The sequence below is a fragment of the Myotis nattereri genome, assembly GCF_964212035.1.
Source record: "Myotis nattereri genome assembly, chromosome: 4".
NCBI classification, from domain to species: Eukaryota; Metazoa; Chordata; class Mammalia; order Chiroptera; family Vespertilionidae; genus Myotis; species Myotis nattereri.
This window is the reverse complement of record NC_138079.1, coordinates 102,098,318-102,125,699: the sequence shown is the minus strand read 5'-3', so window position 1 is coordinate 102,125,699 and position 27,382 is coordinate 102,098,318. Positions and strand designations below refer to the sequence as shown.

Genomic DNA, 27,382 nt, shown 5'->3' with positions numbered 1-27,382 from the left:
CCTGAGCTCAGACCCAGGCCCTTTCCAAACATCCAGGTGTGAGCTCCACCCACAAAGGCAAAGGTTAACAACTGTGCTCCTGTGGACCAAATGGATGTCTTCCTATCATAAACCTGCGGTCCGCGCACATGCTCATGCACACATGGGCCTGCACACACATGTACATGCACTCTGACACTTAGGCACAGGTACGGACAACCACATGCTCATGCACACGCACACCCTTGTAAACAGACTCACACACGAATCCCCAGCTGCTCCTCTGGGGCCCTCCCGTCAGATGAAGCCTGGCCTCAGGCAGGGCAGCCCCTGGAGCAGGTGGGCTGGCGCTGCTGCTTCCCTCCCACCTGGGCTCAGCTCAGCAGCACGAGGGGCTTAGGCCACTCCACTCACAGGCTCAGGACAGGGGCCTCTGAGAGGCACAGCCAAGGTCCCGGCGAGGTAGGGGTGCTCCGTGTGCAGGGCCCAGCTTGTAGCCTCGGTGCCGTGGGCATTTACCTAATGGCCTTGCCTGAGCGTAGCCCAAGGATGGACGAGGGAAGGGGCGGCGTTCATGTCAGGCTTCCTGCCATGGACATACTGGGGTGAAAACAGCTCCTGAGATGGGAAGCTGGGCGCTTGTCCAGAAGGATGGGCCTCACTGTGGGTGTCTGTGGTCTAAACGCTGCACAGCTAGGTGCCCTTTCCTGCAAGCAAACGTATACTTCTGTATGTTTTTGGCTCTACGTGGGTCCTGCTGGAACTTTTTAAAATCCACGAGATGTAACTACGGAGGGACGGCCGAAAGGGCAGGGGTGACGTCACGCGCCCCAGGTGTGGCCATGGCCTGGCTGAGACTGGCCTGTGAGAGGGGACGTTGGAGCTCAACCCCCTTTGGTAACCTCACGGGGGCCTTCCCACAGCGCTGAGGAACAGGACCCGGCAGTAATTTCTGGGGTAGAAGCCACTGGTAGAGCTTTCAATGGGCAAAAGCCACCCCGCAATCCACTCCTCTCCTTCGGACTCGGATGAACAGGTGCGGAGAGCAGAAGCTCAGGGGCGGCCGCTGTCTCTTGCCCGGGCCAGCCGTGCTGCGGCGACATCCGAGTCAGCCCCTCCTGCCCCTTCCCCATCCAGTGGCTTCAGGCAAGAAATCACCTTCCCTGTACCACACATCCTTCCTTACAGTAAGCGGAAAATCGGAGCTTGTCTCCCCCGTCCTCATGTGCTAGTGGGAATGCACGCAGAAGCACCACGGGTGGGAAGCCAGTTGTCTAGAAACACACATCTGGATGCAGCTTGGAGGCCTCCTGCGGCGGAGGCTCGCTGGGGCCCTGGGGGTCTAGGAGGCAGCCTCGGACCCAGCGACGAGGCTTTCCGACATACCGCTCGCTGGTCCTGGAAAGGACAGCGAGTAAGAGCACCACGTCCTGGCTCCAATCTGGAATCTCAAAGCAAACACCGGTCTCACCCACAGCTTCTAGTCAATTCTGCACAATCTCTCCACTGACGGGCCTGGCAGGAGTTGTCACTTCTCCTCAGAGGCTGCTCATTCCCTGTTAAACATGCCTCAGTGCTTCCAAGGTTTGGCCCCCGAATGGGCATGGGCAGCCCTGGGCAGTGGGTAGCAGTCTGGGGTCTGGGCTCATCCTGGCCTTCCCGGCTGCTGTGCAAGACCCTGGTTAGACATGCCCTCCCCCTTTTTAAATATCTTTATTGATTTCAGAGAGGAAGGGAGAGGGAGAGAAGAAGAGAAACATCAATGATGAGAGAGAATTATTGATCGGCTGCCTGCTGCACACCCCCTACTGGGGATCGAGCCTCCAACCCGGGCATGTGCCCTTGACTGGAATCAAACCGTGACCTCCTGCTTCATGGGTCAAGGCTCAACCACTGAGCCACATAGGCTGGGCGAGATGGGGCCTTTTATGCTCCCTTTCCAAAAGATGTCACACGATTGGAACCTCGTTTAAAATACTCTACGCCAAGGGTGTAAGAGACCAGTGCGAGGGTGATGAAGGCTCAGGGTGACCTCTTCTGTCCCCTCCCCCTTCCCTCTGCCTTGTCTTGAAAGCAGATGGTTGGTATCTGAATCCAATTAAACTGGAAAGCAACCTGTACAAGAGAGAAACCTGGGAGCCACGGATCGGCTCTCTCGCAGTGGGCAGACCTTCGCGTCTCCCCGTGCGGCGGCTGTGTGCTTTGCCGGTACCGAGCGCTCTCGGGAGAAGAGGACGGGCCCTGTTGACCTGACTGGGGTTCATGGTGCCTCCCTGGACTAAAGAAGCATCGGGCATGCTGTGTGCACGTATGTGACAAAGGGCTCTGTCCTTGGATTTAAATCTCCACCAAGTGGGAGCTCGAGAAAGCGTGTGCTGGAAGCACATCCTTGGGTATCCCGCTGGGCCGGGCTGCCCAAGCGAACCACAGCGGGCAGGCGCCTCCCCACACAGCTGAATGCGGGACAGCGAGAACGTCGGCCCAAAGGCCCGCCGAGTCCTTGGCTGGCCCCCAGCACAGCATCAGCACCAGCTGCCTCTCCATGGGCAGCTCCAGCTCCAGTGTGCGCTTCTGGGGTTTGTGCATCCAACATATACCCCAAGAAGCAAACACGGCCGGTCTCCATCCAAGCCTTGAGAGTTTCCTGTTGTCTGAGCCAGTCCGTGGACAGCACACACATCTGCACTGCATCAACTCAGAGAGGCGCCTGCGCGCGAGGCGAGGCAGCCGGGAAGCCGAGGGGCCGGCCTGGATCCCGCCCAACTTTCTGGAAAGCCTGTCCTCCGAGAAGCTGCTAGAACCAGCCCCAGAGGCCCCTCTTCTCAGCTGCTCCATGGAGACCCCCTGCCAGAGCATGGATGACTGGAGGATTAACGGCCTCATATTCTGCCAGCCGCACACACACTGCTGCCAAATCTCCCCGCCTCTCTGCTCTAAGATAAGCAGCCCTGTTTGCCCGTGTGCGGGAACGGGAGGCACTCGCGGGCGCTGCCCTGGACCCCATGCAGGACCCAAGATCAGGAACTCTGGAGGACAGGAAGGCCCATGGCCCGGCTTCCATCCCCCACGGGACCCCCACGGTCACAGGATGGGCAGATGGATGTGGGGGGTGTCCTCTGAGGACAGGGTCACTCCTAACTCAAGTCCAGCAGCCACCAGGCCTGCTGCTCTCCCTGCCCCACCCCCTCCACCATGAGCCAGAATCTGGGGAAATGACTGAGGCTGCAGGGCCTGACAACCCGACAGAGTCCCTTGAGGATCCTGGAACCTTCCCTGCCCAGTCTGGGAAGCAGCTGGATGGAGCTGGCCCAGTGGCTGCTCCGTAGGCAAGCGGAGCCAGAGCTTTGTTTCTGAGACCATGTGCTGCTTTTTGTCAGAAACGAGCCCTTTAAAGACTCGCTAAGAATCCGTGATTTACATCCACAAGGAGGGGAGTTGATCCTCTTCTCATGGAGACCTGGGAAAAATGCCTTTTCAAGGCCTCCATCTACTGCTCTGTGCACTCAAGGCCTCCCGAGAGAACAGGCTGCCTGTGGGAATGAGGGCAGACAAAACTGTCAGGCCCTCCCCCATCCAGTCCCGGGAACCGAGAGGCAGGACCACAGGGAGGGGGATGGGAACAGCAGCTTTGCTCCTGGCACAAGCCATGGAAAGTGGGGAAAAGCCTAAAATAGGTCAAATTCCTCAGAGAATTTGGACAGACGTTTCTGGAGACCCAGATTCTCCAAAGACACCCTGCCTTTCAGAAATGCAGACGTAGTGGCGTGGGCAGCCTCACCCTGTGCGCGGCACCCAGGGGCCCTGAGCACACCTGGGACGGAAAGCACCCAGGGCCAGGGCCAGGGCTTCCACGGCTGGGAACTCTCCAGAGCTCCAGAAGTGGGGAGGTGAAAGGTGAGGACTGGGGAGACCAGACCAGCTGACCCCCGCTGAGGTCATCGCATCATCTCTGTGACCTCTCTGAGCCCCAACTTTCTCTCCTGTGAGGGTACTGGTGGTTCCTACACCTTGGGGCAGCGCGTGAAGACGGCAAACAGTCAAGGCACGTGCTGTACTCCCTGGAGCTCAGGGGTTTCACGTTGTCGGCAAAGGCCCACGGGCCATGCTGCCAACCTTCCTTTTTGCTCATACAGCTGCTCTGGGGCCTTGGCTGGCTGGCTGCCCTGCGCTGGGCGGGGTCTCCGAGGTGATGGCACAGAACCTCCCGCTGTGTTGGTCGGCGGGTCCGGAGGGGTTTGAGCAGAGCAGATGAGGGCCTGTTGAAGCCCCAGCAGCTGACGGGTCAGCTCGAAGTCCAGCACACACCACCGTGATGGACCTGGTCCCTTATCCGCTGTGCAGACTGACATTCCCGTCAGCAGCAAACAGCCCAGGCCAGACCCCACATGCAGTCCCTTTCAGGCCTCGCTGGGTGCCCTGTGCGGAATGTCCAGAGCGCCACCTTCTCGTATTTCAAGGATGACGTCCTGGTCTGGTAGTTCTCCAAGGGAGTCCTTGACCCGCCAGATCTAGGCAGTAAGTGGGTCTGAGGTGGGACACGAAGGCCCGTCTCAGGGGGCCCTCTACCACGCCCGGCCCTCCTCTGCTGCTCTCCCCTCTGAGCATTTCCCTCCACCACCTGCATGTCCCTGGGACAAGGGCGGTCCTGGCACACCGTGGGCTGGCAGTACCTGTGTGCGGAGGAACAACGGAGGGTTGGGTGGGCGACTGGTCACCAGCGTGCTGCCTGCCCTGACCTTCCTGCCGCTGTCCCAGACCCAGCACGGGAGACTGCCCGGAGCGCTGTGGGCAGCACCCGAGTGCCAGGCTGGCCACGGCCCAGACAGACAGGTGGGCCCGTGGGTCTGTTCTGGGCCAGCACCCCAGCCCTCCCTTTTGGAAAGGAAGATGGGGAGGAGCCGGGGAGGAGGGTCATGGAGCAGGACTTCAGAAGGCCCCCCTGCCTTTCCTATCAGGAAACACATCCTGTTAGTGTCTGGCTGCTGCACAGGCAGCTATTTGTTGCAGTTGGCTACGCCCTCCAGCTCACCAAAAACAGCCTCAAAAACAACCATTTCCTCTCTGCTGAGACACAGAGGGAAAATGCACGCGTGCGCGCGCGCACACACACACAGACACACACACATACTTCCCCATAGCGAGCTCTCTGCTTTCCAGGACCAGCCGTTTCGTGTTGGAGGCACCAGGCAGGGGCTCAGACAGCAGAGAGGCTGCTGAACCCGCACTGCTCCCCGCGGCCCTGCTCAGAGCCTGCCTACCGCACAGGCTGTGCTCGGAGCGCAGCTGGTTCTAAGGGGTGAGGCCGCTGACACCACGCTGCCGCCTGTCTCTCCTCCCCAGTTACTCTCTGTTCTCCCGCGTGGGGGGCAAGAGGCTGCCAGTCTCCCTGGGCCTCTGCTTCCCAGGACAACGGCGCATTCAGGACTCTGGGCTCTCGCTGGTGCCCTGCTTCCTTCTCGGGATGGGCCACGCAGTCACCTGCAGAGCAGGTCTGCCCCTGCTCCAGGTGCAGGAAGGCGGGTAAGGAGGACCGTGAGGTGGGCTCACCGGCACCTGTTGCACGGGCCTTCCCAGCCCTCCAAGAATGAACGGTGATGTCCTCTAGCCGCCCCTAGCGCGTCTTGGTTCTCCCAGGCCACAGCAGCTGACCAGGACCGGGACTTTCTCCACAAGCGGCTGGCACCAGCAGTCAGTGATGACTGTCCAGAAACTGGTGGCCACAGCCGTGCTGGTGGCCCTGGTCTCTCTCATCCTCAACAATGCGGCAGCCTTCACCCCCAACTGGGTGTATCAGACGCTGGAGGACGGGCGCAAGCGAAGCGTGGGGCTCTGGAGGTCCTGCTGGCTGGTGGACAGGGCCCGGGGTGGGCCGAGCCCCGGGGCCAGGCCCGGACAGGCGGACACCAGGGAGTGCGAGGCCCTGGGCTGGGGCTCTGAGGCCGCAGGCTTCCAGGAGTCCAGAGGCACCGTCAAACGTAAGTGCTCGCTTTTCTGTCTCCTTTAGGGCGGCAGGGCCTGCTGGCCCTGCGAGGCATGCGGACGGCGTGGGTGGAGTGTTTGCTGACGGGTGAGGGGTGCTTTGGTCTGAGGGGCAGCGCTGGCTCTTGGAGGACCAGGGGGGCCCCCGAGCTCCATGCCCACCCTCCCCTGGCAAGTCACAGGCACACTTCAGTCCTATTCGGCTCAAGCCTGCCTGTCCTTCACGACAGAGTTCTCCTCACGCAGCGGTGGGCTTTTCTCGGGCGTACGCACGCTAAAGAGCAAATGCATTAACCAAACCAAGAAACATACATTTTTTTCCTGGTGGAAATTAAGATGGTTAACGAGAAAAATAAACAAGAAGCTTAAGGACACATGGCTGAGTTCTGACTTCATTCCACAGTCGTCAGGGTGGTGACGGCAGTAGGCAGCCCAGGGGAGACCCAGCAGGGCTGACTGTGGGTGGGACACCGGCCGGCTGCAGCGCCCGGCCCCCCTGCCCCTCCGTGGCGTCGCGGGCCCTGGCTGGCCACGCGGAGCACTGGGTCTGTCCCTGCTCGGGAAGCTGGGAACCCGACTTTGAAAGTACGGTCAGGTTTGCGTGTCCCAGAGGGAAGGGTTCACCTACGCAGCCACGGTGGCTGATGGGCAAAGTCTCCCAATGGCTGAGAGGGTCTAACTCGCAGGTGGGTGTCATCCGTTCTGAGGACCAAGCGTGTCTTTAAGGAAATGTGACACACACGAGACTGCAGCCGGGCCTTTGCTAGATGCTGTCGAGGGTGTCCCCAAAGTCTTCAAGCAACACAAACATGTGATGTGCCCGCTGTGTGGCTGTTCCCAACTGCTGTGGCTCGGAACCCCGGCCTGTGAGGGAGCCCGGGGGGTGGGGGTGGCGGGGAGGATGTCGTCCCATTTCATAGGCAAAAACCGGAGGCTGCAGGAAGCACGGGCTCAGACGAGGTTCCTGGGGGCATGCAACCCACTCTGTCTCCTCAGAGTCCCACACCACAGCCTGAGGGGGTGTCTGTCCGAAGGGTGGCTATCTGCCCGGCAAGTAGGGAGCGAAACGTCTCTTTAATAGACCAAGTGCATGAATGACTTCAGACTTTTCTATGAGCTCTCAGAACTCAGGGGCCTGTGGGGAACTGGACAGATGCAGATGGACTGGGGTGTCTGTAACTGGCTGGTCAAGAACGATCCTTCTGGTAGGGGACTGCCCTGAGGAGCAACGAAAGCCAGTGGCCCAGCATGGGAGGGGGAGCCCTGGGCCTCAAGGACCCCTGCCACGGTCCCCCATGCTGACCAGGTGCCCTCCCTGTGTGTCTACTCCCTCTGTCCCCATGCTAAGGACTGGTCACCTCAGGCCAGGAGGACACACAGGGGTCCTTCTGACCACCACACAGCCAGCCCATGCTGCGCTTCCCTCCTGCCCTGCCACGTGTCCTGAGCAGCCCCACTCACCCGCCCTGGTTTGCTGTCCGTCCCAGACCACCTGCTAAGCTCCCTGACCAACTTTTTCCAGTTAATCCTCACCTGAGGATATTTTTCCATTGATTTTTAGAGAGAGTGGAAGGGAAGGAGGGGGTGGGGAGAGAGAGAGAGAAAGAAACATCGATGTGAGAGAGACACATCAACTGGTTGCCTCCCGCATGCACCCCAGGTACGTGCCCTTGACTGGGAACTGAACCTGTGACCCTTCAGTATGCGGGCTGACACTCTAACCACACTGGCCAGGGCCTGACCAACTTTTAAATTAGCCTCCTGCCATTACTATGGTGCCCGTGGCAGCTACCCTTAATGGATCTCTGAGCATCAAATATTTACCCAGAACAAGGGAAATGTCTACAGAAGCTTCTCTTAAGCAACTCTGAATTGAGCAAAGTGAGCCCACTTCACACCAGGTCCCTGGGACATGAACAGGGAGCAGCAAGCCGGCATCCTGGCCCTGGTGGCCCGGAGCCGGGGCTTCCCCCACCACCTTAAGTCAAGCCAGTGCCCAGTTCCATTAGCTCTTATGAATAACCCAGCCCACGCTGTGCCCACAACCTATCCGGGCATAGAGACGGAAGAAGAAGCAGGGAGTGCTTGGACGATGCCTGCTGCCTCTGCATGAACACCTCCCCATCAGCCAGTTGTCACTGTCAAATGATCCTGTCTGTCCATGATGGGGCGGTGGGGTCTGGGTTTCGGAGCTGACGTCTGGTGCACAGTTCAATCCCGAGGACCCATCTAGGGACGCCAAGGGGACGCGCATGTCCCTGGTCACACATCACTGGTCCTGCTTTGCCCAGAGAGCCAGGCTGCCCTAGAGATCCCAGACCTTGCGCAGGCAGCCAGGGCAGCGGTTGGGGACAGCAGGAGGCTCCGGCCAGCTCTGAGCCAGCGGTCCTGGCGACGCCCTATGGCAAACATCTGGAGGAGACATAACTCGATCCCTTGGTCAGGGATTTTGTGCTGCTGGGTGTGCTGAGCCAACTGGGCAGGGGCACAGGGGCCAGTCCAGGTCCTCCAGCTGCCCTCAGATCCAGTGGGTCGCCTTGAGGATGCTTGCTGGGCAGGATGCAGCGATCCTGACTTTTATTACTGACCAGGTGGCTTTTTCCTTGCTGTGAGGTTTGGGGGGAACATGGGAGACTTGAGGGCCCCCTTTGGCTCCCAAAGAGATCTCACAACCTAACTCCGGTGTCTGTCTTACTCTGGTCCGGTTTTCTCCGTCATTTTTCATCTTTCCCTATTTCATGCATCCTGTCAGGCACCTGATGCTTTTTTTCTGAAGCGAGATGTATCATGAATAAACATAATTAAATCCTGGATACATGCCCTGCCCATTGGCGATTTGATGCTCTCCGGCCCCAGGTGGGGGGCCTGCGTCTCCCTGGAAATGTAGGTGGACGGGGTGTGTACCACTGCTGCCCGGCCAGGTGACATCCGTGCCACATTCACATTAGGCTCCTTAACAGCCAGGCCCTGCCTGGCTCTGGCTGGTGTGGCTCCTTTGGTTGGGCATCGTCCCGTGCACCAGGAGGTTGCTGGTTCGATTCACAGTTAGGGCGCAGGCCTGGGTTTCAGGCTTGATCCCTGTTGGTGGTGGTGGTGGGAAGTGCAGTTGGCAGCTGAGCAATGTTTCGTTCTCACATCAGTGTTTCTCTTTCTCTCTCTCCCTTCCACTCTCTCTAAAATCAATAAAAATGTATTAAAAAAATTTCAGGTCCTGCTGTCCAGGCTATGACATAGGCAGGGTTAGAACCTGTAGAACGCCTGGGCGTGGTGGGTGCCAGCCTCCGAGGGAAGGGAGTGCGGCTCAGAGAGGAGTCTCCTCAGGCCGCATGGCGAGTCTCTGAGCGTCATGTTCCATCCTTTACAGCCTCTGGACACCTGCAATATGGATCCTCAAGGACTTGGGCAGGGCCTAGGTGGCGGCTTGTGAGCTTGGGGACGCCACCTGGAGCCTCTGCTGGGTGTGCAGCGCAGGGCTGTGCACACAGAGCTGCTAGGAAGGACGAAGCTGGATGCCCGGGTGGGCAGGGCAGCAGGCGGAACACGGGGAGGGATCGGCCAGGTCCCTGGTGCTGAGATCCTGGCTCTCCCAGCCTCGGTCATGTGGTCTCACTGTACCAACACATGCTCCTCTGGTGCCCATGTCCACCCCAGGCCACTCCCCTCCTCAGCCAGCAGTCCATTCAAGTCTTTCCTCACCTGCAAGGCCGAGCCTGGGAAACCGGACGGACTTCTCCGGGTCTGGCTGTTAACCTCCGTCATGTCTAACACCCTCATCTATGAGGTCACTTCCACCCCCTAAATTCTACATCTTTTAGAGAAGCAGAGCCTCTGTACAGTCATATAAATGGCAAAAATAATTGCAAAGAAAATCAGTGTGAGGAAGGAGGCAGGAGCCCCAGCCTCAGCCTTGGGGGAGGGGAGGAAATTGCAGGCCCCGGTGAGCACACGCCCCTGTGCTAAGGCTCAGAGCACTGCAGCTGCCCTCCGCCCCGTGTCTGCTCCTTCCTCCCAGTCCTGGACCCATCACCATACCTGGCCTGGCCTTGCTGGCACCCTGGGCTCCCCAACCTCGCCCAACCCCTGCCTCCTGGCCCTGTGAAGGGCTTACAGTGATGGCAGTTGTTTCTGTGATTGCTCTGAAGACTACAGATTGTGAGCTCAATCATGGGGAAGTACAGCCCACCTGGGTAGGGGCTGTGCCTGCAGAAAAGCGATTGAGAGAGCAGGACCCACGGTGCTCAGGAAGGTGAAAGGGTTAATGTGGTGGTGACTGTCATGCATCTAGTGGCATGTTCTCTCCCTCTCTCTCTCTCTCTCTCTCTCTCTCTCTCTCTCTCTCTCTCTCTCTCTCTCTCGGCACTTGGCCCTCGGCTCTGGGATCTCCTAGAATCTGCTCTTACTTCCCAGAAGCGGTGCCTCTGCTACTGTCCTCTGGCATCCATCTGGCCTCAGAGCCAGTGGTGCCACCCCCAGGCCAGAACGGGCACTGGGAGGAGGCCTGGGACTGGGGAAGGGGAAACCCTTCAGGCTGAGGATGACAGATGGATGGCAAGAAGGAAGCAGCTGAGACACAATGGGGAGGAGGAGCGCACCCTCCATGGCGGGAAGCGGCACAGCACCTCCACTCGACTCAGGCTGCACAAGCCCAACTGTGACTGCTGCCTGGCAGGGACAGGGAGCCACAGAAACCCTCGCCGCCTGACATGGGCGGGGGGCGGGGGGCCCCGGAGGCTGACAGGCCTCGCTTGGCTCTGTGGTGGCCACCTTAACTGTCCAGAAGGGCCGCCGGGAAGGGATGCCCGTGGCCCTGGCCTTTGCGGGTCACCCACAGCACTGCTCTGTGCTCCCTCTGCCCTGTGTGTATGTCCCTTGCACCTCACTCCTGGACTGGGTGCGGGCGGGGGAGCAGAGTACACGGAGCCTGGGTTGGGGGGCAGAGGGAGCTCAGTGAGGCTGTCAGTGCAGACAGAGGGATGAGCCCCAGGAGGAGAGAGAGACCCACCCTGAGCCGCCCGCCTGCGCTGACCACCTGCCTTCTTTCCTCTTGGCCCCTCCAGTGCAGTTCGACATGATGCGAGCCTGCAACCTGGTTGCCACGGTGGCCCTCGCTGCGGGCCAGCTCACTTTCATCCTGGGGCTGACGGGCCTGCCCCTCATGTCGCCGGATTCCCAGTGCTGGGAGGAGGCCATGGCTGCTGCGTTCCAGCTGGCGAGTAAGTACCCCTGGGCCCCGAGGAGGCAAACCAGCGGCAGCTTCTGTTGGGGCTGGACGGCCCATTGTGGCCTCCTACTGCCACAGCGGCCCCTGGGTCACCCTCCTGCCCCACCCGTCCCTGTGGGCAGGAGCAACGGGAACGTGCGCACGGGGTGGGGTGCGCGAGGACCCGAGCAGCAGTGGTTTTGTATCTCCAGTGTGGCCCTCGGCCCTTTTCCATTTTGAGAGAAGGTGCTGACTCGGGGATGATGTGCCGTCTTCCAAAGTCTTTGGCATCTAGCATTTTCTCTGGCCCCTGCGGGCCATGTGGCGGTGGCCTGGGTTCACGCCTTCCTGAGGGTGTAGCAGCTGGAGGAGGGGTGCAGCAGCCTGCCCTGGGCAGGGAGCGAGTGCCATCTGATCCTATGCCTGGTAAGAGGAGGTAGCCCCGCTTTTCCGCAGGGCAACCAGGACCAGAGCCACCAGGGAGTGAGCCTCTGGAACAACTTGGAAGCCGCCACAGCCCCGGGGGGTGGCTGGAGGGTGAACTGGGGCTGGGCATGAGCACACCTTGTGGTCTTGGGTGCGAGCGGTGGTGTCAATGGTGGAATTGCTCCGAGGTGCCCTGGTGGCCGTCGAGGAACCGTGAGGGGCCGCTCTGCTGGTTTCTCTCGGCCTCTGCTCCTTCTTGCTGGCTCGGGGTTAACCACCATGGCAACCTGGGATGTTCAGGCTTTCCACTACCTGCCGGGGAAAGGTTCGGCCCGTGGTCCCAGCGGAAGAGGCTGACGAAGGGGCCAGGGCAGGAGACACTATTGGCTGACGTGCCTGGCGGAGAACGGCAGCTTGTCCCAGTGTTGAAGGTGCAGTTCCAGCGAGCCCAGTGGAAGGAACGCCGGGAAGTCCGAAGTGAATCATTCTAGGAATAATGGGTCCCAGCCCCATCCTTCGGGAGAACAATTCCCAGCAGGAGGCTGAGGCTGGCAGGTGTTTGTGTGCGGGAAGCGCCTGGGTGTGAATCGGAAGGGCCTCCTGCGTGTGGCCTGAGCAGGTCCCTGCCCCAGGCTGGACGCAGCAGGGGTAGCTGAGGGCCGGCCGGAGGAGAGCGCGGGGTTTGGCGCGAAGGGGACTGGATTGCATCTTGGCTCCATCAGTTATTCTCCATGTGACCCAATCCACACCTGTTTACCCAACTGCAAAGCAGGGAGGAAGTCTGCCCCCCACTGGGCTGATTCTGAGAATTAATGAGGCAGGAGGACGGATCTCTGATCACTCTGCCCCCCACCCCCACCCCCTCCTCCATGGACTGTGGGTGAAAACCCAGACATTCCAAGTGATTCAGGAAAAGTACCCATTTGCCCTCTGCTAACCCGAGGGCTGTGAAACAGAACTGGTTTCTCGCCTCAGTGAATCAACCCGTCTCTATCTATCACGTGGGGTTATCTGAAATTCCATCCCTTCAAGAAGGAAGTGGAAGATTTCGAACCGTGATTGGAAAAGCTAGATTAAAAACAGACATTTTAGTGGCATGGAGGAAATGGAAGTAACATTTCCTGATCTGAAAATAACTCTTAGCAGCATCATCATATCACTCACTGCAGTGTTTCTCAAGAATTTCTTTGAAACATTTATTTAGAAATATTAGGAGAAATATTGTGGGTTTGGTGTGAAACTGACATCTTACTTCCTGCAAACTCTTATTTTAGAACAAGATAGTGTTATTTACAAGTAACATTTTTTAAAATCTCAAAGGGCGGGGGGAGCCCCATGAGCTAAAATCGAGTTGTCTTGCAGCAGCCCTGGCAGTGGGAGGGCTGCCAAAGGTCTGGGGGGGGGGGGTCCTGCGCTGGTGGGGGGCAGGGACATGTGCTCCTCTCCTAAGCATTTCCAGGCCAGCACGCCCTCTGGGCAGGCAGGATGGGGCTCTACCAAAAAGTCAGGCAGCTGTGGATGGAAAAAGCCAGGAGCACCGGGCGGCAGCCCGCGCTGTTTCGGACACAGGCAGCCTCTCCCTTTGGTGTCTGCCCGCTGCTCCCCACAGGTCTGTTTTGCCCAAAAAGGAAATGCATTTGGCCCTGTTTAGACTTGTTTCATTGACAAACAGTACAGAATGCAGCTATGTGCCTTTCTTCTATCGCGCTGCTAATTTTAGAGTTAGGTTTTTTCCTGTGCTCCGGTCTGTTTTAAACAGTCAGGGGGAGACTGAAGGGCGCCAGGATATCCTGTCCCAGGAGGGGGAAATGCCTGCTAGTACCTGTTACGCAAGCCAACCTTGAGTCCCCAGTGCCCGGGCCAGAGGGTGGGCAGGGGAGGAACGAGGAAGGGAAAGCACATGGCGAAACTGGGGGCCGGGAACAGCTGGAACCGGGCAGAGGCGGCACACGCTGCCAGGAGGGCGCCCTGGCCCTGCAGCCCGCAATGGGTATCTGCCCACTTGCTCATTCATTCCCAATCATTTCTGGGCACAACCCACACTTACACGATGCCTGGCCTGCGTCTGTACAAGGACAGTCTCAGCCCCTCAGAGCTGTGGCTCCAAAGGGCCAGCTCACATTGGGGACCCTACAAAACGGCCATTTCCATGGATCAAAACCTAGGAAACAGCAGCCATTTCACCCGGTTTGCTCTGTCATGTTCAGGCAGGCGCATGCAAGTGTCTACTTTCTTTGCAGAATTTTCCAAGTGTCATTTTAATTGACCTTAAAGGTGAAAAAAATTCCTTTCTGTCCCTCATTTCATCCCCCACGCCATGAGCTGAATATGCTGTGAAAAGCCTGCATTTTCCCTGTGGAAAGCACGCTGCATGTTAGACACAAGCCCAGGGCCCGCTGGGTCTCTAACAGCCCCTGGAAGTCGGGGGCAGGAGGGTGCAGTCACCATGGAGGGGCTCTGCACTGTCCCCGGCCACTCCCTCCCCCCAGCTCTTCCTGTTGTAACCAGTACATGTCAGACACCAACGGTCAGGCACCCTCTCTCTTCCTCCCACCACTCAGTCTGCTGGTATCCAACTTCAGAGCGTAGAGGCCTCTCTGGAGGCGATGGACAGTGAGGCTGCGACCACGTGCCCCTCATGTTCTAATGACGGCAGAGGCTCCTGCAGGGTGGGGCTCTTGGGCCATCCCAGCCCCCGAGCCAGCAGCTGCGACACATGGGCCCTGCCTTGGGGGCATAAGTGCTCTGTCCCACGGCCTCACACAGGCATGAGCTTCGATCTGACTCACTCCTTGACCCTCCTGGTTCCTCCTCTCGCTGCTTCTCCTGTTTCTTCGTGTCTGTGGTCTCACTGATGTACACAGAAAGGCAGTCAGAGCAGGGACAGCAGCGCCGAACAGGGGGTCAGAGGGCGCCACCTACGAGAGGTGGAAGGCCTTTCCCAGACTCGGATAAGCGCAGATGCTGACCACTTGTGTCCGATCCTGGAGCAGAAGGTAGAGCCGGGGCGCAGGCTGCAGCAGCTCAGCCGTGGGCCCTCAGGGTTCGGAGAGCAGTGGCTTTCCCAGGGCGTGTGGGGAGAGTGGGCGCGAGCAGGCTGCCTGGCTCTGGATGGGGCACCTGATCATAGGCCTGCGGACCGTCTTCAGCTGTGCTTGCTGCTGTCGGCATTCTGACTTCCCACTACGGCCCTGCTGGCCACCACCACACGGAGACGCTCCAGTCCCCAGGCACAGCCTCCGTGCTCTGTCAGGACTTAGGGCTCCCCCGAGCTCACTGCGAGAGCCGGAGCCCCCCAGTGCGCCCTCAGCCCACGCCATGGGCTGACTGACCTGGGCAGAATGCTGTGGGGGCTTGGAAATGTCCTAAGTGTGACCCTCCTGCAGCGGCCTTCACTGTTGGCTACGCAGGACTGACTGCCACATAGGGCCCTCGCTGACGTTTTTAGGTGGGACGAATGATCTAGCGGTTATTCGGGGCTCTGTACTTGGGTCAAGTTGCGTCTTTGAAGGGTAACTCCTTGGCCACCGCTGAGCCTCTGGGGCAGTGCACTGTCGATAGGAGTCCCAGCCTGAGAGCCTGTGGCCGCGCATGCTCGGTCTGGAAACATAGCGGGTGTCCCCCACAGCTCGCCATCCTTCGTCAGTGCCTGTTGGTGCTCCCCCTGGGGTGGAGGACTGTGCACCCCACTACTGAGAGCCCTGGGCTAGCAGGCTATCCCCCTCGTCTTGGGAGCCAATGTCTTGCCTGATGACAAGATGGAGTCATGCAATGGGGGACCCAAAGACCAGGCTTCTCATGTACTCCCTCCCTAAGCCCTCCTCTCTCACCCACTGCTCATTCAAGCCTGTGCATATGCCACCTCTGATCCGTTCTGGAAAATGCCGGTATATACGTGAAAAAAATTCCCTAGCGCCGCCGCATCAAGGACCTGAGAAATGGTGTCCCGGGCTGCACCCATCCATGCCTGTGACACCCAGACACTTTATGATAAAAACACAGTCCCCTTCGCAATGTCCCAAAGTGGGGCTTCTACCAAGCCATCTGCCTTTAGACAGTGGCTGCAGGTCCACTAGCCACACATTTATCGCAGGGTTTCTTCTCAGGCATCCATGGGTTTCTTATTCTAATATTTGATATTATTCCTAGTTTATGATTTATCAACCCTCATCATAAGTAGCCCTCACCCTCCATCTCAGCGGAAGTTTCATCTGGCCTCGTCAATCATGTGAGTGGCCCTGGACCTTCCTCTAATTTATCGTTTTCCTCAAAGTGCAATAACCGCAATGAAATGATGCAGGTCAAGTACAAATGGTGTCCGTGCCGCACCATCCATCTTTGCAGAGGCCGGCTGTTCCATGTCTCGTTCTGAGCTGCCTTCACAATGGCCTTGGGGGCTCCTTGGTACATCCCCAACAGCTCCTCAGCTCCTCTATGCAGCTGCCCAGCAGTCCCAAGCCCTTGTGCTTTTCTCCCAAAGACGGGGACCAGCACTTGTCTGTTTCGGGCCACTCGCACCCCAATTTCCAAAGACTGGCACCGTAGAGAGTTCGGTGCCATCTGCACGCTGAGCTCTTCCCTGCACACGCGCGCTGCAGCCGGGACAGCAGTCCTCGCATGACCGCCTCCGGCGCCAGCTCGGGGCTGCACTCTTTCTCTGGCCTCGGCCAGTCCCCTCCTCGAAAGCTGGAGCAGGATGACTAAGAGAGGAGTTTACTGTGGAACCTGGTCAAAAGCCACTTTAAAAGCCTCACATGGACTCATGTCTGCTGGTTTCCTCTTTCCATTTCTGGAAATCATTAGAGGTTTTCTCATGATGGCAAAACCTATAAACACACAAGGAGCCACTTACCCCCGCCCCTGAGAATGCTGATTTTATCAGTCCTCTAAGGTCAGTCGAGGTGATAAATGGCAATTGTCTTGGCATCTCAGGAGCTGGTGGGAATTCTGCTGTTTTCTTAGGCTCAGGGACCTTCTCATAGGACAATATGAGGTTTTGCTTGGTCTGGATAAATTTCTATCATCTGCCTCTGTGTCCCATGGCCCAGCCTACATCCCCGCTGCACCTCTCATTTCTCCTTCTCCTCCCTTTCCTCCATGCTGCTCCGAGCACTGGCTCCTACGGACGTGTCTGATCATACCCATCGTACCATCTTTAGTCTGTCCTTTCTCCAGAATCCCTCCCTCTAGGGCAGCGGTTCTCAACCTGTGGGTCGCGACCCCTTTGGCGGTCGAACGACCCTTTCACAGGGGTCGCTTAAGACCATCCTAGATATCAGATATTTACATTACGATTCATAACAGTAGCAAAATTACAGTTATGAAGTAGCAACGAAAATAATTTTATGGCTGGGTCACAACACGAAGAACTGTATTTAAAGGGCCAGAAGGTTGAGAACCACTGCTCTAGGGAGAAACACTGGACAGCCACTGTTTTTCTGCTCACAGTGTAGCAAGAACCCAACCACAGCTGTGCCTTGAGTGGACCCATCAACTAGCTGGTTTGCCCTGTAAATACTCTCTCTCGAAGCCTCGCGCCAGCTCTGTCGCAGGTGCCCGCTCTGCCAGTTCGGCTGCCGCGCACGCGGAGGCAGGTGTGCTGGGCGAAGAGCTCGGGGTCAGCCCCGCGGGCTTCCACTTCTGCCACCTGCGTGTGCTGACCGTCACTCAGGAGGAAGGCCCCGTGACAGACACCGCCGCCCGAGGAAGCGGGCAGGAAGGAAGAGAAAGGAAAGGGCGCTCTGCAGGCCGAGTGTGAATCACACTGCCCACCGCGAGGCCGGCTCACAGGAAGGGGCTGCTGCCTTTGCAAACAGAAATCCATGAGGCGGGAACCAACTCCATGTGCAGAATTTGGTGTGTTTGCTCAAACCCTCCCCTTTGATTTGTTTCTGGGCAAACATGAACAGCACTGCAAAGTCTTTCCAGGGACAGCTCTGAGGAGAGAGGGGTCTCTACATCAGGCTGTAACAGAAACAAAATCTGAGGTTGACCAGCACAGCCCCATATCTAGCGCCTCAACACCGCGCTCCCCCTCAGCCAGAGCTCGATGACAGTAAGAGGCTAGTTTGATTTCAGAAGGACGTCTGTACAGGCGATTTCCCGGCCTCTGGGCTGAGGCTGGAGGCGCACAGGGAGCCCACATGCTCTGCCTTTCCGTGTCTCTGTGGCTTTTTACTGCTGACACGTGGCACCCACAGAAGATGCCACGCTGCCTGTGTCTGCTCAGTGCCCACAGCTCCCATTGGCTCGGGCGGGGCTGGGCGACTGTTAACCCCTGGACCAGCGGACACTGTCTAGCAGCTGCCCCTGGACGAGGGGGGTGCGAGTGTCACTGCACCGGCCCTGCCACGCAGCAGCCGCCGTGGGGCCTGGGCTCTTCCCGCAGCACAGCCCCCGGGCCCGCTGTTTCAGAAGGTTCTCTGCACCTTCCTGGTGCAGAGGAGGGTTTTCCTAAATGTGTTTTTTAGTGTGAGGGAAGCAAACCCCTTCTCTGACTATATGCTGCACTAAAATAATGCAAAGCCCAAACTGATCTTTACACAGAATAAGTCGTGTAAATGTGATAACTGTCCCTTTCTACTTCTCCTTTCTACTTCACCTCTGAGTTACACCAGCTGGGAAGTGAGACACCCACACCTGTGCTGGAAACAGCCAGTGCTGCTCACTGCTGCCTTTTCCAGTTTCCAAGACAAATGATGAAATAGGAGGAGGCACCGCTCGTCCATTTTCACTCTGCACAAACGCCATGTGTCAGGCCGTGCATTGCCCCTGCCCTGCCATCTTTATCACTTTCCTGCTCGTGTTCTCAGGATGAGGTGGCGACACCCAGGGTGTCTGTGAACAGGTGAATGTACACTTCTCTTTTCTTTTGTTAATCCTTACCCGAGGATATTCCCATTGACTTTGGTTGCCTCCTGCACACGCCCCAACCAGGGCTAGGGGCTGAACCGGCAACCCAGGAATGTGCCCTTGACCGGGAATCGAGCTGTGACCCTGTGGTGTGTGGGCCAGTGCCCTAACCACTGAACCACTGGCCAAGGCAAATTGACACTTCTTGAACCAATTATCCATACCCTGAATGTTCTTTCATCTTGTAATGGGAAAACCAGGCACACTTTGAAACGGCAGTTTGTGTACCTTGTAGGCAACATAGCTAAACATAGAGAGGAAATAATAAACAGATTCCAGTGGTTACAAAATCACAGCCTAGCCCAGCTGGGTGTGGCTCAGTGGTTGAGCGTCGACCCAGGAACCAAGAGGTCACTGGTTCGATTCCCAGTCAGGGCACATGCCCGGGTTGTGGGCTCAATCCCCAGTAGGAGGCAGCCGATCAATGATTCTCTCTCATCACTGATGTTTCTCTCCCTTTCTCTTCCTCTCTGAAATCAATAAAAAATATATACTCCGTATATTTTTAAAAGTCACAGCCTACCCTACTTTCAAAATACAATAGTGATCTTAAGAAAAGAAGTAACAGTACAGTTGAGTAGCCTGAGCTGCTGGGAAATTTGAGTGTGGGCACGGGACAGCATCCGAGTCTTGCCACTCAGTGCTGGGACGGTGCCTTGGCACTGCCCGGGGTTAGAAGCCAGTGGCCGCTCTGCCCCCGCAGTGTTCAGTGGGTCAGTATTTTCACCACTTGGAGCTCAGAGTGCTCTCTCCACATGCTGGTCTCCTGGTGCCACAGGCCTCGCCTGACTGCTCGCTGGGAGGGCTCGCCCAGCCACCAGCCCTGCTCACTGCCAGAGTGCTGGCCCCTCACTCCCACCGCATGTTCTAAACGTCTCTTTCACAGGGCAGACCACGCTATAGTGACTAATTTTGTCTTTATCTCCCCAAGAAGAATGCCAGGTCCCCAAGGAAAAGTCCACTGAGCCTTAGAAACCCCCGCCCCCGCCCCAAGCACACGTGCGTGGAATCTGAACACATGAGTAGGTCTGCCGAACATGCCGTGGTGACCAATGCCAGGTGCCGGCCGGCACAGCAGCCCGGGCTCCACACTCAGTGACATCTACTCAGTTGTGGGGACCGGGGTCCTGTCCCTATGACAGGTTGTAGTCATTAAGAAGCTCAGAAGAGCCTTCATTCAAGATGGCAAAATTAGTTACAATAGTAATAATTTCCTTAATAATAAATGAACGTAGTAAAACAAAAGAGAGAAAGAAGCTTAGAGGACTTGCTACGGAAGCTGCTATTCATCACGTCTTCTTTCCCCGCGACCACACTACACTCTACTCTGCATTAGGGGATCTCCTTGCATTCGTCTCAAACTGGGTGACTCCCTGAGAGGCCGAGATGAACAGGTGGGCCGCACTCCAGCTGCAGGGACAACAGCTGGAGGAGGCACCGTGCTGTGAGCTTAAGCGGAGTGCTGAGGGACCAGGGACCAGATGATAGAAGGCAACCCTCCCGCCAGGGCTCTTGAAACACAGGGATGGCAGCACCAGGAAAGGCCTGGAGGTAGAACTTGGCATCTCAGAGGCACAGAGAGGCACCAATGTGGCTACAGAGTGACAGAGACAGGGCAGCCACAAGAGAGGGGGAGGAGATTTGAGGCGGGCCCGGGCCAGGCTGAGGTACGTCCTAGGGCAACAGCTGCCACAAGGCACCTGTGCGTGGGGGGCACATGATGTGTGTCTTCCAGAGCTGACGGTGCGCTTGGAGGAGAAGCGTGTAATGCATCAGTATCTGCTACAGAACCGGCTGTGCACAGGCGAAAGCAGAGGCTGATTGCCAGTGTCAGGACGGACTGCAGGAAGTGCTTGTTAATTAAAGAATCCAAAATGAGGTGCACTTCTAAGATATTCTAAATGTCTTATTGTGAACTATGTATGCAGAGAACTCAGTGAAACGTGTGTGTCCTGCTAAAGACACGCTGACATGAAACGAGAAGCCCTGGGTGTCCTTCCCATTGAGCCCTCTCTCCCCCGGGAGATGACCGCTGTCCTGCACTTGTGTCGGCCACTCCCTGTTTTTTAAATCCTCACCCAAGGATATTTTTGTTGTTTTTAATTGATAATTAGAGAGAGAGAGAGAGAGAGAGAGAGAGAAACAGCAATCAGGGGCCTCCCATACATGCCCCAACCAGGGCTCAAACCTGCCACCTAGGCATGTGCCCTGACTGGGAATTGAACCTGCAACCTTTTGGTACGAGACGACGCTCCAACCGACTGGGCCACCGGGCCAGGGCTCCCGGGTGTTTTATACTTTTATTCCCTCGTCAGGTTTTCTTAAAGAGCAGCCTGGCGGCTGAGCGTGTGGGAACCACGCACATGTGACTGAGCTGTGTCCCTGGGACGTCCTCTCGCACCACCGTTTCTGCGGCCCACCCCAGCGCAGTGCTGCTCACGCAGCCGTGCACCTGCCCCTCTCCTGTCCCGGCTGCCCAGAGCCCACTGTGTCCCGTGGACACGAGTTTCAGACATTGCACCTTTGGGGCACAGTTGTTTCCTGGATGAGCAGGAGTTTCACTCCGGTGTAACCCTAGGAGGGCAACACCGTGCTGTCCTGAGCTCCCACTCAGTGAGGGTGGGACCCCTCCGCCTCGAACCTGGGCCGACACTTGTGTTTCCTCCCTTTCTACTTCTGCCAATCTGGTGAGTGAGTGCCTTCTACTCCTTTCTAGATTAGGGTCACCTCTTTCCATCCAGCTCTCATAATTCGCCAGTCTCCACGGAAATGTCTTACAACGAAATTCAAGGTCCGCTCTCTGTTCATCAGTGATGTACACCAACCTCAAGACAGGTAACTGAGCTGGGAGGGGGGTTGCCCTGGAGGCCAGAGAGGCCCAATTCCTTCACACTGTTCTGTTAGGACCAATGATGTGGTAGAACTGCAGCCGAAGCCATGTGACAGATTTAAAATATTCTTATAACACACACAACATGAAAAGAGGCTTAGTTTAAAAAGAGGGCACTGACCTATGAACTAGGAGGTCACGGTTCGATTCCAGGTCAGGGCACATGCCTGGGTGGCAGGCTTGATCCCCAATAGGGAGTGTGCAGGAGGCAGCTGATCAATGATTCTCTCTCATCATTGATGTTTCTATCTCTCTCTCCCTCTCCCTTCCTTTCTGAAATCAATGAAAAAATATTTAAAAATAACCCTAGCCAGTTTTGCTCAGTAGATAGAGCATCGGCCTGCTGACTGAAGGGTTCCAGGTTTGATTCTGGTCAAGGGCACATGGTTGGGTTGCGGGCTCGATCCCCCCTGGGGGGCGTGCAGGAGACGGCCTATCAATGAATCTCTCTCATCGTTGATGTTTCTCTCTCTCCCTCCTTCTCCCTTCCTCTCTGAAATCAATAAAAATATATTTTTTAAGAAATTCTTTTCAAAAAATATATTTAAAAATAAGTACATAAAAAGGAACGGGTTGCAATCACAGCAGAGGATAAGCATCAGTACCCCTCCTCCGGGCGGGTGACTGACGCAAACCAGCTGCTGCGCTCTGGGTAAATTCCTTCTGGTCGAGTTAAGTCGTCAACGCTGCCCTCCCTGCGGGCTCCCACTGGCCTCGCTGGGAGCCCCCTTCAGTCAGGGCCTGGCTCCTCTCATCTCAGACATAAGCTGGATCCTAACTTGCTCTCCCTAAGCTCCCATCCTGCCCCATCCTTCTGAGTCTTGTTGAAACCAGGCATAACAAGCTCCCTTGGATGATAAAAAATGCCCAAAGGCAGTAAAAATGACGAGGACACATAAAGCATTTTCATTCTCATTACACAAAAAATAGCTACAGTTTCCTCCGCACTAATGCAAAACTCGGTGCCATAAAATCGTAAGCAGAGGGTGCACCCTTCCCTGGGAGAGAGAAATGACAGGTTTTTTTGTCAGTGTGCATGACAAACAGAATTAGCTATTTTTAACAGAAAGGAAGTATCCAGAAGCTTTCCATGTATAAAAAGCTCCACAAAGTACTGTAAGAATTACAATAGAGATTAGTCACTGTCACCATTGTTTCCGACACGGCTGAGGTAGGTGAATGTCTAATTCATACATTCTAGAAGGTGCGTGATGATGAGAACGTCTGCTTGTTTTTAGAAAATTCAAGCCTGTCCCCCACACCGCACCCCAGCACTGACGTGTCCCCGAGTGAGTAGGACCATTAGCTGGCGTCGCGCTGCTCTCTGCTCCGCCCCATGCTGGGTGTGCATGACACGGTTTCCTGAGGAAAGCAGGGAAGGCTGCGGGGCGGGACCAGCAGGAACAGATGTGTGGATGTCACAGTGCGGGGCAGGCAGGGACCACAGCAGCAGCAGCCTGGCCAGGGCACAGGGCAGGGAGCGTGGACGGGCCTGAGAGGGGCCAGAGTCCCACCTGGACGAGGCTGGGTTACACAGAGCCTATGTCTTTGTCAGGCATTTTGGTTCCAAGAAACAGATTCCCTCAGGTCAGCACATCAGAGGGTGGGGTGCTGGTGGAGAAGATGGGGCTCCCTGGGCCTCCCAGGGCTCTGCTTCTGTTTCTGTCCTCACTCTTGCTAGCCATGGCTCCACTCAGCCCCACAGCCTCCTCCGTTTCCTCTGCCTCATTTAGCCCCTTTCCCCCCAGCTGAGAAGTGCGACGATCTCAGGGGACAAGAAGGGACAGGACCAGCCTCCTCGATAGCAGAGCAGTGGTGGCCTCTCCTCCATCCCAGTGTCGGGGTTTCTAGCCTGGATTCAGAGCTGAACTCCATTACATCAGTTCTGGGTGAAAGTCCTGGCTTTCCTATTGTAAGAATTAGTAAAATCAAGTCTCTGGAGCTCCTTAAAGATAAAATTATTAAAGTAACAATGCTGTGGTGTTAGCTATGAACTCAATGTGAACAAGTCTGGCCTGGCCGGTGTGGCTCAGTGATTGAGCGTTGACCTATGAATCAGGAGATTGTGGTTAGATTCCTGGTCAGGGCACATGCCCGGGTTGCAGGCTCGGTCCCCAGTAGGAAGTGTGTAGGAGGCAGCCGGTCAATGATTCTCTCTCATCATTAATGTTTCTCTCTCTCTCCCCCTTCCTCTCTGAAATTATACACACACACACACACACACACACACACACACACTAATAAAAGGGTAATATGCTCATTAGACCAGATGTCTTCCAGATGTTATTCTGAACATCCTTCCTGACAAAGCTGGGGGTGTGGCCGGCCTGCAAACTGCCAGCGTCCCTTTGTCCAGGCTGGCCCCGCCCCCTAGCAGGGACCCCTACCCCAATCGGGGCATGGCGGGCCTGCAAACTGCCTGTGGCCCCTCGCCCAGGCTGGCCCCACCCCGCTGCGGGGAGCCCCCAACCTGCTCCAGGGCCCCTTTCAGGGCAGGCCAGCTGTCCCCCACCCATGCACCAGGCCTCTATCCTATATAATAAAAGGGTAATATGCAAATTTACCCTAACAGTGGAACAACCAGAACGACCGCTGGACCAGTCACTATGAGGCGCACTGACCACCTCTTGATCCCTTTCCCCAGCTGGCAGGCTCCGATCACCTGATGGTGAATAGAGAACCGGAGGTGGGTTGGGGTGGGGGACAGGGCTGGCAGCGGGCAGCTGGGGAAGATGGCCCTGATCGCAGGCCAGGCCTAGGGACTGTACCTGCTCACGAATTTTGTGAGCTGGGCCTCTAGTATATATATAAAAAACACCACAGGAAACAAAACAAAAAATAAATGTGAACTAGTCTGTGGGAACTGCCATCAGTGGAAGACTCTGGCCACAGTCCCAGCACAGCCCCCTCCCCTTCTAAACAAATGCAACTGGGGGTAGGGGGTATGGGTGAGAGGGAAATTCTAGAACCAGCTGCATCTATTTAGAAGCAAGAGGAGAAGCCAAACGCGCCGGCAGGAGACTCGGACACATCTCCGATCTCGGCTCTGCCCCTGCCTAAGCATGCAGCTCGAGGCCACCCGGACTTCTGAAGGAAAATCTCTCTTTCTTTAGAAGCAAATGCTAAGAACAAGAAAACGCTTAGGAACAGGAATTCAGACCGAGTTAAACACCAATCAGAGTTGTTACTAAATGAGATTTAGAAAAATGGTTTGCTTTCACTTTGAACGAATGGAGTGTTTATAAAGGTCAGGGAGGACCTACACAGCTACCACTGGGTTTGCTGGGGTGAGGGAAAGCGAGTGACAGTGCCACCTTCATGGGGAGGTCGGCTCAGGAAGCAGCCTGACCCCTGGAGGGTCCAGGAAGCGCACATGGGGACAGACTGCTTTCTTTCCAGTCCTGGCAAGGATCCTGCGCAGGATTTAGCGGGGCGCACACTGCACCCCCACCCCCAGCTACAGACTCAAAGGTCATAAAAACCCACGCGGGCGTAGTGCGGAGCACCTCCACCCTGAAGGCCGGCGCCAGGAACTGGGCTCCTCACCCACCCGGGGAGCGCCGAGGGTCAGGGCAGAGGCACAGCTGCCTCAAGAGGGGAGTCCGCAGGCTTCCCCCGGCTCCGAGGAAAGCTTTCTCAATGCCTGTCTTTCACTTACAGGTTTTATCCTGGTCATTGGGCTGGTGACGTTCTACAGAATCGGCCCGTACACCAGCCTGTCCTGGTCTTGCTACCTGAACATTGGCGCCTGCCTCCTGGCCACCCTGGCAGCCGCCATGCTCATCTGGAACATTCTTCACAGGAGAGAGGACTGCATGGCGCCCCGAGTGATTGTCATCAGCCGCTCCTTGACGGCTCGGTTTCGCCGGGGACTAGACAATGACTATGTGGAGTCACCGTGCTGACGGGTGCCAGGGAGAGGCTCTGCCTGGGACTTTATCCATTGTAATGGAACAGTCTAGAAACCGAGGGACTGCCTGCGTGGAGGCGGCGATTCCCAGGGTTTCTTCTATATGCATATGTACGATACACAGGTATGTTTACTATGTTTATATAAATATATGATCATATATCGTCCGTGCCAGCCTCCCCGACCCACTCACAACCTGGCTTCACGCTCACGCACGTCGCAAGGCGGCCGGCCCGAGATGCACGTGAGGGCGCAGCTGCCCTGCTCAGCGCCCTGGTCTGGGGTTAATTTATTCTGTGCCTGCTGAGATGGGCACCGCGGCCACCCTTTCTTTGGTGAAGCAGAACATCCCGGGAGATTTTCTGGAAATGGCTGTATTTTCCTCGAGGGGCTCAGAATCTATAATCCGATGGTTACGGCTTTAGGACAGGAAGGAGTTAGTAATGTCTGTTTGTGCCTGATTATTTTTCTAAGTTAAAATAAAATGGAAACCTCTTACCACTGTCTAAAATGTGTGTTGTATCTCCCTACACTGTCACATGGTAAAAGGAATTTGGTCTGTTTTATGTGTTTTTTGTGGGTTAGCAGTAAGAGAAGGGTTGAGACATTTTTAAAGATCTGGTGGGAGTGAAACTTCGGGTGACTCATGTCCTTGTTCTCATTTCTGGTCAACCGAGCCTCAGACGCCCACCTTCCTACAGACTGCATACTGTGGTCATATGTTGGCAGATGCACAGTTAGTGGAGCCGGAGGGGAAAGTCTATTTGTTTAAAGAAATTCTGAGAGGGGTCCACTTCTCCCACATAAAACCTTTGGCCTCTCTTCAGTCAAACACTTGGTGGGCGATACCTTCACGATGCTACACGGATTCCAAACCACCCAGCTCTTAAACCTGTGAGAGGTGAACAGGCCGTAAGTCTCCAGGCTGAACAGAAAACATTAAAAAACTGGCCCATGTCCTCAAGGACTGCCTGACGACATCGAAAGGACCGTCCTTTGATAGCTGCACGGCCTGAGCTCATGCCACCTGGAAGTGGGATCGCTGTGGCCGTCCTCTGGCCCAGGAAGTTGACCCTGGGCGCTGTGGGTGCCATGCAAAGCCAGGGTAAGGCCCGGCTGTCACTGGGCTGAGCCTCCAACCCCAAGAAACTTTTAGCTTTGTTGCTTTTAACGTTCCAGAGAAGTGAGGTGGCCAGTCTGGAATTCAAAGACTGTATCGCTCCAGGATAGTCAGAACAAACGGTCCTGCTCACCATCTGGGGTATGCGGATGCAAACAGTCATAAAGCAATTGAGGATGATTTAAAAGCATCCACGGCCTCATCCTCTATAATAAAGCTAGCAGTCAGTGTAGCAACAGCCAGATGCCTGCCCCACAACCAGTACGCTCATGGGAACATTTAGGTTTGAGCTTCTTTCCGACAATGGATTTCCCCCAAATCATTTGCTAAAAATAATTGTTTTTGAAAAAGAATAATGAAATATTTAAGATGTATAATTTTAATAATATTATGTATATGATTATATAAATGTTCATTAAAGTTTTAAAGTTGGCCATGTGGTTCATTCTAGTCTGTGATCGTGTTTATATTAAGTGAAAAGTGAGCAGAGAAAGGCTGAGCTACGCCATCCAGCCACTCTAGGTCACTTCCAACAAGAGTCCCCTTGTCCACATGGCCAGTGTTGAAAAGGCCTCCCAACTGGAACAAGGCTTGGCCTGTTTTAGAAATAAGCCAAGCAACCAGGGTCACACACTAATTTGAAAGGCGCATCCATGTTACAGAAACCATCACTGCCAATGAGGAAGGCTTGTTCCAGGCAACTTAATTTTCCATCTTTCTCTTCCCACTTTAGTTTCATCCTGTAATAATTTTTCTACCCTTTCGAGACTGAAAGCTGTCAAATGTCCCCGGGAAGAATTGCAGAATTCTCTCAGGAACAGAGAGGAAGCTGCTTTTAGACAGCTTTGACTGACTTCTTTCAGAGTAATTTTAATTGCATTTTCACTGTACTGTTTTGAGTGTTTATTATCAAATCTTTTTTGTTTAATAGCAATTGTTCCCAGAGGGACAGATATTACAAATACT

General features: G+C 56.0%; 2 protein-coding genes across 2 annotated transcripts in view; one reads left to right on the top strand and one right to left on the bottom strand.

Moving 5' to 3' along the window:
* IFT140 (intraflagellar transport 140) overlaps positions 1 to 27,382 on the bottom strand; it is a 92,871-nt gene that overhangs the window by 16,500 nt on the left and 48,989 nt on the right. The window lies entirely within an intron of this gene.
* On the top strand, positions 5,051 to 26,761 carry TMEM204 (transmembrane protein 204). The gene is made up of 3 exons (XM_081089345.1): positions 5,051 to 5,954; positions 11,016 to 11,171; positions 25,047 to 26,761. The coding sequence occupies exons 1-3, from the start codon at positions 5,675 to 5,677 to the stop codon at positions 25,289 to 25,291; spliced, it is 681 nt and encodes a 226-aa protein (XP_080945471.1). The 5' UTR covers positions 5,051 to 5,674; the 3' UTR covers positions 25,292 to 26,761.